Source organism: Hippoglossus stenolepis, chromosome 3, assembly GCF_022539355.2.
Source record: "Hippoglossus stenolepis isolate QCI-W04-F060 chromosome 3, HSTE1.2, whole genome shotgun sequence".
Classification (NCBI taxonomy): domain Eukaryota; kingdom Metazoa; phylum Chordata; class Actinopteri; order Pleuronectiformes; family Pleuronectidae; genus Hippoglossus; species Hippoglossus stenolepis.
The window spans coordinates 14,983,678-14,995,247 of NC_061485.1; the positions used below are offsets into that span (position 1 = coordinate 14,983,678).

At 41.9% G+C, this 11,570-nt stretch overlaps 2 protein-coding genes across 3 annotated transcripts; both read right to left on the reverse strand.

Moving 5' to 3' along the window:
- Nucleotides 1–2,676: 2,676 nt before the first annotated feature.
- Nucleotides 2,677–7,430, reverse strand: ssu72 (SSU72 homolog, RNA polymerase II CTD phosphatase). The gene is made up of 5 exons (XM_035151459.2): nt 7,160–7,430; nt 6,161–6,304; nt 4,237–4,376; nt 3,969–4,087; nt 2,677–3,624 (listed from the first exon to the last, which is right to left on the reverse strand). Exons 1-5 carry the CDS (start codon nt 7,237–7,239, stop codon nt 3,523–3,525), a joined length of 585 nt encoding a protein of 194 aa, XP_035007350.1. The 5' UTR covers nt 7,240–7,430; the 3' UTR covers nt 2,677–3,522.
- A 1,255-nt stretch (nt 7,431–8,685) lies between these two features.
- On the reverse strand, nt 8,686–10,681 carry fndc10 (fibronectin type III domain containing 10). Of its 2 annotated transcripts, none has more exons than XM_035151448.2 (2): nt 10,389–10,681; nt 8,686–10,237 (listed from the first exon to the last, which is right to left on the reverse strand). In XM_035151448.2, exon 2 carries the CDS (start codon nt 10,082–10,084, stop codon nt 9,056–9,058), a length of 1,029 nt encoding a protein of 342 aa, XP_035007339.1. In that variant the 5' UTR covers nt 10,085–10,237; nt 10,389–10,681; the 3' UTR covers nt 8,686–9,055. The 2 variants fall into 2 exon arrangements, with proteins under 2 accessions (XP_035007339.1, XP_035007340.1); XM_035151449.2 differs by having other exon boundaries at nt 10,351–10,681.
- Nucleotides 10,682–11,570: the final 889 nt, after the last annotated feature.

Consider the following 11,570-nt stretch of genomic DNA (forward strand, 5'->3'; position numbering starts at 1 on the left):
TCATATGGAGATGCGTGTCATCACAAGATGGAGATGAAAACTACCTCAAAGATCGATCTTTCGTCACACGGTGTGACCGTGGCGTGGCGTCAAAGTTTGATTACACGCCATCAAACTTTGTAGTACAAAATTAACTAAAAAGTAACTACAAGTACGAAAGTAACTAAAAAGTAACTAAAAGTACAAAAGTAACTAAAAGTACAAAAGTAACTAAAAGTACAAAAGTAACTAAAAGTACATAAGTAACTGAAAAGTAACTAAAAGTACAAAAGTAACTAAAAGTTCAAAAGTAACTAAAAAGTAACTAAAAAGTAACTAAAAAGTAACTAAAAGTACAAAAGTAACTAAAAAGTAACTAAAAGTAACTAAAAGTACAAAAGTAACTAAAAAGTAACTACAAGTACAAAAGTAACTAAAAGTAACTAAAAGTACAAAAGTAACTAAAAAGTAACTAAAAGTACAAAAGTAACTAAAAGTACATAAGTAACTGAAAAGTAACTAAAAGTACAAAAGTAACTAAAAGTACAAAAGTAACTAAAAAGTAACTACAAGTACCAAAGTAACTAAAAAGTTTTTTTTTTGGGACGGACAGATGGACGGATTTTATTTTTTAAATTTTGTTTTCGTCCGTCCGTCTGTCCGTATTATTTTTATTGTTTTTGGGACAGACAGACGGACGGATTTTATTTTTAAAAAATTTTTTCGTCCGTCCGTCTGTCCGTATTTTTTAAATTTTTTGGGGACGGACAGAGGGACGGATTTTATTTTTTAAACATTTTTTTTGTCCGTCCGTCTGTCTGTATTTTTTTCATTTTTTTGGGACGGACAGACGGACGGATTTTATTTATATATTTTTTTCGTCCGTCTGTCTGTCCGTATTTTTTTATTTTTGGGGACGGACAGACGGACGGATTTTCGTCCGTCTGTCTGTCCGTATTTTATTTAATTTTTTTGGACGGACAGACTGACGAATTTAATTTTATTTATAATAGTGGCAACAGGAAGTAAGCTTTGTTTTACAACTATCATTCGATTTACATAAAATGTTCACAGTGTGATGTGCAATTGATAGCGTGGACCGTAATGAGCAATTAGCAGGCAAGGATCGACATCGTGTGACGGACGCAGGAAGTGAAGTGTTTGTCCTTGCCGCAGTGAGCAAAACGCATGCAACGCTTGGTCATTGATCGCTCTCTCCACTAACCGCAACAGGCTTCAAAATGCGTGTGCTCGGGCCCGTTAGTGCTACAACGTAGCCCTAGTTAATATGGTGTCTGTATTTATGATACAATGGCGGGATCAAAAGGGAAAGTGGAAACAAATTGGGCAGAGGGTTGTGATGTGAATGTGCTTGTGTTACTTGTAACATGTAACACGTAAAATAGGGACAACATCTGCATGACGTCACCACATACGTCATCAACACGAGCCTCGATACGCGCTTCACAAAAATCTTCCTTGATTACTCGACACACGATTCGAAGCCTCGACACGGAAGGACACATCACTAATGATTTTGTTTATCTATCCATCCATCTATATATATATTAGTGATGTGTCCTTCCGTGTCGAGGCTTCGAATCGTGTGTCGAGTAATCCAGGAAGATTTTTGTGAAGCGCGTATCAGGCTCGTGTTGATGACGTATGTGGTGACGTTCAAAGCCTCGCAAGCCGGCCGTACCACGTGACTGAGTCAGGAAATGGTTCGCCGGTTGGGCGTGCGAATCGAAATATAAGGGGCAGCGAAACGCAATGGATCCCCCCCCCCCTCACATTTTGTGGACTTGGGACTTTATTGCGCGTTTGTTTGCAAAAAAAAGAAACCGCCTGAAACCGAGCACTGTGGAAAAGTTGTAATTTTTAAATATAAATGAATAAAATGTCCCTATTTTACGTGTTACATGTTACAAGTAACACAAGCACATTCACATCACAACCCTCTGCCCAATTTGTTTCCACTTTCCCTTTTGATCCCGCCATTGTATCATAAATACAGACACCATATTAATAAGTTCATAATTTATGTATTGGCATCACAAACATCATTCATTCATTTATTCAATTCAAAGCGTCACACACCAAAGCCATGGTGTCATTATAATCACTCCGCCTGTTTTACATTTATTGTCCACTTGATGGCACAGTAGAGCAAATGAAGCTTCGGCCCATGAGTGAACCAATTGGATGGAAAGCTTCAATGCTTCATGAAGCTTCCTCTCGCTATCACTAAAAATCATTACATTTAAAAAAGCTAAAACTGGTCCAAATATATAATTTTTTTATATAAGATCCTGTATAGTGGATCTTAATCATTTCATTGTTTAAGATGACATGATGTAACATTTTAAAATCATTCTAATGAATTATCAATATATCAGAACTAATGTTAAGTACATTACTCAAGATGTATATGCTAATTGTACCGTCAGTGAAAATGGGATAGATACACAGATGCATTTACTTGTGAACTACCCAGGTAAGCTTTATTTAGCACACCTCAATCTTTTACACATTTGTCAGTCAACCAAAAGATGGAGCAGACTAAATGGAGCAGAAATTAACTAAATCAAACAAAAAGGGCAGATGGTCTGGTCTTCAATATTAATTCATGTAACATGCTAATATACAAGTGTACACACGAACCCCATGTCAGAGCAAATAAAGAGTCGCTGCATGTTTCTTGTTTGTTCTCTTTAGTGGATTCATCTGTACATACAGAAAAGTTAGGCACTCTGAGCTGAGCTCGCAGTTTGCAGATAATTACAATGCTTCAGTTTAACATTTACAAAAAAAAGAAAACTACACCCTGAAAGATAAACATATCCAAGTTTAAATATGAATCAACACATTATATTGGAAACACGTCAGAGGAGAGCCTCAGAGAGGCCTAGGTTTGGTTATCCGTTATTATCCCACCCAACTTTAACTTAATCCTAACTAATCTACCACACACGGTCGCACAAACAAACAATGCATTCACTTCAATTACTCCTCCTCCCTGTCTGACCCCAAGAGACACATTTACACTGCACCTGGTCAGAGAAAAAAAATCCGACATTTATGCTCAAATCAATTACAATGATATATCTAGAGAAAATAAAAAGTCAGCATCAACATGCTGCAGTGAACAAAAATCAGAGGAACTCCTAAAGCAGTTGTTTGACCGGAAGGGGCTGTGGTGTAGGGGTAGGGGGTGTTATGGCTCTCCCTGAGGAGACATGACTGAGTGATTTCATTGGACTGGCATGGCGGGAGGACCTTGGTCTGACCTTTTCCGAAGGAATAAAGGCAGAGCGAGAGCAGCGAGTCTGTACTCTGCATTAAGGAAAAACCCAACATCACCAACATGTCCAAGCGCAGCCATTTGTTAGGCCCTGACCAAAGCTCCATGTGTGTGAGTGCTGTGTAGGCACACATTATCTATGTACTGTGTTACAGATGACTGAGGAGCAGGGAGTATGCATGTCCATACTCTGTTTGATTGCTTGTGGTCTGAGTTTATTGCGGGTTTTCGGTTGTGCATCAGTAGAAGCAGACGGTGTGAAGAAAAGGCCTGTTGCTCTTCTCCTCAAGCTCTTGAAGGAGCTCGTCGATTTCATTCTCCATGTCGTCAGTGTGCTGGATCTACAGAGGAGGAGGAAACAAATTACACACAGCCTGCATGCACACACTGCTCATCAGCGCCAGGGAACTTAATCATTTATTATTACGCATTTATTAATCTATAGCACCTTTATTTAGCCTTGGCAGTATTTTCATTAGGTCACTACTGACTCATTTGTTTGGCTTAACAGATAATTTAATTTATAAATCCTCGTAACTTACTGCATACTTTCATTAGTATATCTTATTTTTAACCAGTCACTCCCTTTACATATATTAACTACAACATATTTTGTGGCGTCTCAGCTCCACTTCGCCGCTGCTGTCGGTGCAATAGCATTTGAAAACCCTGGTAGGAGACTCACACATTGACACAGCTCACAGATGAGGAAGGCGCCCAGCGTGGCTTCCTCGTGGTTATCCTGAATGTCTACATTGATGACGTGTACAGGCTGCAGCGTCTCCTGCTCTCTTGAGCTCAGATCTGATGAGAAATTAGAGTAAAAACTTGCTTTTGAAACCATGACATGACTCCGTGCTATGGCCTGTAAAACGCAGTAAATGCAAGATCTTTGCAAGTGTCCCACAGTTACCGCCTAGATTCCTGTAGTAGACATGTATGACAATCCTCACCCTCCAGCACTTGGTCGTACACTCTCTCTTCACAGGTGATGACCAGGTCGAACTTATCCTTGCAGTTTTGAAACCGCTCCGGCTTCGACTTGATGCGCTTGTTGCGGTCCAGCATGTGCAGGATGCCGTTCTGTGTGTATCTGAAGAGTGAGGAGGTCAAGGAACACAAGCAGGGAGCCACAGAAACACTTCAAGGTAAAACATTCATCACAACGACCAACACCCTGTGGAAAGGGAAGTCATAAAAAGGACATTTTTTTCTGAATGGGGCTGTTTTTTTCCCTTGCACTTGAGAGGTTATGTCTCAGTGGAAGCACAGAGGTGGTAAATACACACTGGAACATCACCAGTGCTTGCAATAGTCAAACTGCAGCACCCTCTAGTGGTGCAAGAAAAGATTACTCTAAATTGTCAGCTGATTAAAAAAACACTGGATGAAGAAATGACACTTCGGGGCAATGTCAGTAAAATGTGAAACCTTTACAGGCTGCGATAAATGAATTCAACAAAGTTGTAATATTTGATTTTATCAACAAACCGTTCAGACACCGGCAGGCTGCCATTTGTAAAAAAAAATAAATAGGAAGACATTCTGAACTGCACTGTCACTACATGGCCATCTTTGCCAAAAAGAAAAACAATTCTATCGTGATGGAATACATCAGTAAGAAATCCATGCATATGTACAGGGATTATAGGAGTTTTATAAGAGGTAGTATGAACACCCTTTAGGCATAATGCATTGTCATGTCACAGCTCTTCCACATTTGATTCTTACGATTACACATTTGACCTCTCAAACAACACATGGCGATTTCTGCAACTGCAAAACAGTAACATAATGATCAGTAGCACAGCAGTAAGTCAACATTTGGTGAGATATTTTGCCTTTCTTTTAAGCCTGGATCAGTAAATAATTAATTCAGTAGGAACAGTCTGGAGGCTTTTTGGAAATACTCCAGGAATAAATATCCAAAGAGAGCAGACTTAACATTCAACTGTGGATGGTGTTGACATCATTTGAATGTCACCGAAGACCAAAAATCAGGACCAGCCAGGACTTAGCAGGAGGAATAACTGCAATAATTTGGATGAAAGCTTCCGAGATATTTATGCATGTACAAATAAAGTGCAGCAGATATCATACACCACAGCAAGTATTACTCCTCATGAATAATGCAGGTGATTGTAATTTGTAGTTTTTTACTTACCTTGGGGTCCTACAATCTTATAAACAGAAGTAATGACTACATTCCTGGTTTAACAGAAACCCAACCTGCGAGAGATATGATTATCTGCTTTTTGTTATTGTACTTCTGGTAAATAACGTTAGGGGTAGAGTTTCTTCCCCCACTTAATGCTATTTACTTGAAGCCACTGTTTTCTTCGATAATAGAGTTTCCCTTGTGATTGTTTTCTTTATATCACCAAGATTTAGAGTATTTACAGAAACTACATTAAGTGCAATTGACAATAAAAGTAAATGAGCCAGATGAAGCTGATTACAAGAAAAAAAAATTTAACTTGCTAAAGTTATTCAACCTGCAAAATTGTGGAGAAATTTAAAAAATACAACACATGGAAAATATAGGAAAACTGCATTAGCAAGGAACAGTGGTATCAAGAAGTCCATCGCAAATACAGGCAAAACCTTAATGATCTTCACCAAATCACACTTACTGCTGCACTGCTTCCTTTGTTTTCTGTATTTTACAGGTTTCATAACAGAACACACTGTACATCTTTCACATTTGTTAAAATCCCTGCATGTGATTTATCCATCAGTGCTCTCCAATCTGCTGAGCTGCTCCAACACCATCACACTTGCATGAACCCTCAAAGATTAAAACCTAAACAAGATGCATGGTCCACGTGTAAGTGTGCGTCTGTGTGTGTGAGGAAAAGGTGAGTGAGAAGGGGATACAGTTCCTTGTCCTTGCGGACCAAGTCGTTGTACATCTGTTCATATGTCGTTTTGAAGTCATACACATTTGGTTTATCCGGGGCAGGACCGGGTAGCTTCACATGAGACCCTGTCCCGAATGAGCGCACATCAAATCCACGTTTGCTGCAAAGAAGGGGGAAAAAAAGGACAAGAGAATAAATTACATAACATTTCTGGAATCAACAGTGACAACAACACATCCTACACAATCTCCCTGCTGTCTCCTGAGAGCTGAACTGAGTGAGTAAGCAGAACAGGCCGGTTGTGCGTCACACGATGAATCACTGCACAGTGAAGTGTGTGGGGGCCGCGTCCAGCTCTCTCCTGTGTCACAATCTGATTAAACCCTGTTACCAATACAGGAGAATAGACAAACTGTAAAAGGGGGATGTGATGTTTATTATTTCAGCTAATGACGTGGGTGACATGTCACCAACAAGCTACACTGGTCCATAGATCTTATTGCGTCGTCCTCTTTCTTTTGTTTCCAGTCCTGTTGCCATCAAATGTCCAGTGAGAGCAAGTGTGCAGCGTCCAGACTGAACAACCAGCGCACACATGGAGTTTAAACAGGATTTCACCTACAACCTAAACTGCTACATGACTGAGCCCCTGTGTTGCAGCTGCAGTTCCTCCCTTCCGGTATGCTTCCTCCAAGAGGGCGCTCCAAACAACATGTGGGGGCCGCAAATAGTTTAACTAAACCCCTAAGCCAGCTTTTTAGAAGACGACATGTTGTATGGTGGTAGAATTTATCTAAGGTAATCTGAAGTAGTGATCAGCAGCGGTAAAGGAGCGCTGCGGCCCCGGTGCCTCTGAGAGGAGGGATCCATTGTTAGACTGAGGCCCGGCGGACGGACCGTCTATCACCGTGTCTGTGCGGCTCGGACATTCAGGAACGACACCTCGCAGTTTCCCTTCGCTCGGGCTGTGGCGGTTTCCCCTCCCCGTTTGGTCTTCCTCTCGCCCGGTCTTTACCTGAGGATATTGTGCGCTTCCATACTGCGGTTCTGGTTGCTCGAGCACACAACCGCTACACGCAGCGGGTGGCTCGGCATCGCGACTCCCCGGCTGAAGCTACTCGACACGCGACTTTCTGAAAACTAGCGAGAGGTGGGTTAGTTTGAGCCCCGCGAGGAAGTGTGACCGAACACCCTGCGACAGCGGTAAACAGCAACGCGTCTCTACAACAACGACTGGGCGACGTGCTCGTCTTCTCTTACAAGGAGGAAGTTAAAATGGCGGAGTCCCGTGAGTTCGACACGCTTATATGAGATGATGTCACGTGGGGGGGCGGGGCTTCACACAAACAGAAATCAAAAGTTCAGAAGTAAATATGACAAATACGACTTTTATTGAAATAAACTTGCGGAAAAATAATTACCATGATAACAACCAGGGAATTTCCCAGCGTGCACTTGGATTGCCATGACTCGCAGGTCTAAATAACACATGCTCACATTGCTTGCACTTTACAATTAGGTTTTAAGAATGTTTACCTCAGTAATATGCAGTCAGATTTACCTTTAGTACCCTAAAGTTCGGCCCGTATCGTTGATTACAAGGCCAAAACACTTAATGATGTTGAGGTGCACAACTACTGGCTGCTAACACCTGCTGACATTAAGTTGCTAACTTAAATTGGGCAGAAGACCTTCAAATGTACAAGGGATACTCACCAATTTTTCCTATACTCTAAAATTCAGTAAGGAACCTCAAAATAGAGTCCTGTCATAGTGGCCTACCTGTGGTGGAGGTGCCCTATGAAGTGTCTACTAGTAATAGAACTTAAAAAGAGTGATTACCTTATATATATATGAATTCAAATTTATGCTGCCAGGAACAACAAAATAGAATCCTGACATGTGGGTCTACCTGTGGTGTAAGTACCCTATGAGGTGTCTACTATGTGTCATTTTTGCGTTTTGTTGTCATCTCAATTGAGCTAAGTAGCTCATCAATCAGAAAACATATTCTAATATGCAAATTTTGAAACCAGGGGGCGTCCCCAGAATATTTTCCATCTTGTAGATTTGTACATTAGTCTAATGCATTCATGTGGTTTATAGGTTTGGGGCATTGCGACATAATGCCACAACCTTGCATAGTGGTGATGGGACTAAAATTGGAGCATGACACTGCTTTAAAACACGAACATAACCTGAAACTCTTGAGTAATATATAAGTAGATAAAGAAGATAAAGGAATTATTCATACAAACAAGCCATTTTTCTGTTTGGGGACAGCTCTGTAAGGTTTTATGTTTACACGTGTATTTCTATTGCCTGTCTCTAATTCTTGTAAATTCCCCTGGGATGTAAAAAGCAAACACATGCACATAAACACAAGGAAATAAAGACAGCTGCAAAGTATTACAAATGACCTCATGGTGTTTTATTTACTGACAGCAGGACATAAAGGCTCTCTAACTCAAGATGTTTGGCACAGTATCTGGAGACTGTACAGCAGATTGTATTGCCCTTCACAAAATGGTACAAACACTTTCACAGGCTGAACGTTTTAGCAAAACGGCTGCTTCTGATGCCACTTCATCAATTGTATTGCTGTATAAATGCTGTCAGTGCACAGATTGACACACTCAATCACAGACAACCTTGAACAAAAACACAACACAGTACACTACCGCATTTACTAAATGTAAGTTATCAGTACTTTTGGTTCAGTGCATCCTCGCAGAGGTTGTCAAGGCATGTTATTTGCAGAGCCACAGTAGATTGTGCTTCAGTTCAGTCACAACAAGATGCACATATTTGTTTGGGGAACAACTAGTTAGGACAGTGAGTGACTATGACTGTGAGTTTACATATGGTAGTGGATGTTAAATGCATGACGTTTCATTTATTTAGCAGTGCATCAGTGACGCGAATGAGTGCGGTAGGAGTATGTGTGCTGTGTCGTGGGGCTCATGATGTTTTCTGTGATATATGCCACCAGCAAGCAAATGATGACCAGCATCACACAAATGGCTCCCCCCACAGTTGTCATGGCGATGACAATGTCCTGCATCCCAGACGGTGGCAGGGTAAACTCCACACAGTCCCGCTGGTCTGCGCTCTGAGCTGGATCGGAGTGGGCCAGGGATCTCAGGCAGAGCCGGTAGGGCATGTTCTCATGAAGCTCGGTCAGGAGAAAGTCCCTGCAGCTGGATCCAAGATGGACACCGGCACACTCAAACTGAGTGTAGCTTCCATTCCACCAGCAGCTCAACTCATAGCCTCCTCGCCTGTGGCGTAGGCCACTGAAAACAGTGCTTGATGGAAGACTTCCCTCTCTTGTTGAATTGGTCCCTGGACCCCCACTGCTCTTCTGACCAGCTGCAGCCTCCTCTGTCTTCATCCCTCCCTCAGTGATCAAAGACTCTCCCTCATGGCTCCACTGTAACAGTACGCTGCCGTTGATGAGGATATTTGCCACCAGATTCCCCAAAGACACCACTGTTCTGCAGTCTGCCTTGCGACACTTGTACCCGAACAGCGTGTCTCGAAAGCACAGCTGCTCCCCAATGCCTCCCTCGACCACTCGGTAGGCACAGTGTGATGACACCCCTTCCTCTGGGCTCCAGCCTGGTCCCCCGCCAGACCTCTCAGATATCACAGTAGTAACATTGACTCTGCTGGTGTTGAAGGAGAAGCGATTCACGTGGCCCGTTACCCCTTCGAGCTTCGGTGGTGATGACGGCGGCCTACTTTTCTGGCTGTGATTGCCATAGTTGGAGGTGATGTTGTTCTGTCTCAGCCAGTTTTGAAGCAACACCCCCACATTGCCCCTGCCCCTCACCTCTGATGGGGATGGTGATGATGATCTGCTGGAGCCAGCTGTGTGGTGTAATGTGCAAAGCAGCAGAGCCGACAAGGCGAGCAGGGATGGTTGTTGGCTTTTCATTTCACTCCCTCTATTCGGTTTATTCTCCTCTCACGGTGGCACAGGGCGGACCGACGTCTGCCATAGGATCAGCTCAGCCTCGGTGCGCTCGACGGAATCCGCGTAAAGCAAGAGAGCGCGTCCATGGGCGAGAGGAGCGGGCGGGCCGTGCATCTGCGACAGAAATAACAGTGAATCATACGTCCGTGCATCCCGCTGTGACCTTGCATGAGGATGAAGCGTGCAGGGGGAAGTTAAACGAAGCAGCACACGGTCATGGAAGTCACCTCAGCATCACCTCCAGACATCCAGGAGAAGCACTTACTTGTCTCGGTGGGATGACAGGACCCGACTGTCCTTACATCCACCTATCGTGCCACCAGGTCCGCTTTCTTCTTCTTCTACTTCTTCTTCTTCTTCTTCCTGCCTGGTTTGACGTAAAAGCCTCTGTGTGAGAGTGCGCGTACACGAGCGCGCGCCGCAGATCCCCTGGGAGCGTGCACCACATATTTGTGATTCTGAACAGTCGGTTTGTGAGTCATCATCCCACGCACACGCACACACACAAACACTCACGATGTTTCAAGTGTGTCTCAGTCCTGACAGCAGCGACGGAGGGAAACTTACCTGCATCCTGTGCACGTCCCTCACATCATGTCCTTATGAATACCAACCTAACTAACATCTAATTTATCTTATTATATCTTCTTTGCTACTTTATTTATTATTTCATTCCCAGACAAAACCTTAGTGACAAAAAGATGAGAGATGGCCTGTGTGGTTAAAGACTCCATACCTATGATTTTGCTAGTCGTTTTTGTAATTGGCTCAACGTCCAACACTGACTTAATATTACTTTACCAATGAATTAAAACTGTTAATTTCCACCAACAAATAACTAACATCTATTTTTTCTCACATCTTTTTATTTTTCTACTACTTTACTTCGATTTCATTTCCCAGACAAAATCTTTGTGTCAAAAATCTACACTTTGGCAGTGTAACTCATTGGTTCTAAAGGTGCCATCTTCTCCAAATTCTGCAATAGGTCCAAAGGGGAGTCAACAGTATTTCAAATAATGTTAAAATAGGAAATCAATATTAATATTCTGTATTTAATTATCAGTTTTCCCAGTTTCTCTGGTAATTGACTAAACATCCACCACTGACACTGACTCAATATTGCACTTCAATGAATAAAAATAGTTCATATACATATTCATGGAAAATAACATAAAATACCAACCTAACATTAGATTTTTGTCTAACATCTTATTATCTTTCTGCTACTTTATTCAGATTTGTTATCCCAGACAAAACATTTATGTAAAAAATCTACACTTCCTTCCAATGTGTAACAACTGATAAATATTCTACCAATCAATACATGTGATAGTCAAGTTTTCAGATCAGAGTTTTGAAATATATTTAATTCTTAAATCCTGGTCACATTTCTGACAAGGACAACTCCACATGTTTATTATGCTTTCTGTAAACTAGATGTGTC

Excerpts from the sequence above, each read along its gene's own strand:
- fndc10 (XM_035151448.2), bottom strand. The coding sequence starts at position 10,084 with ATGAAAAGCCAACAACCATCCCTGCTCGCCTTGTCGGCTCTGCTGCTT.
- ssu72 (XM_035151459.2), bottom strand. The coding sequence starts at position 7,239 with ATGCCGAGCCACCCGCTGCGTGTAGCGGTTGTGTGCTCGAGCAACCAG. Across the intron at positions 4,088-4,236 it reads GTACGACCAAGTGCTGGAGG|ATCTGAGCTCAAGAGAGCAG; the intron begins GTGAGGATTGTC and ends ATTTCTCATCAG. Across the intron at positions 3,625-3,968 it reads TCTGTGAGCTGTGTCAATGT|ATCCAGCACACTGACGACAT; the intron begins GTGAGTCTCCTA and ends CCTCCTCTGTAG.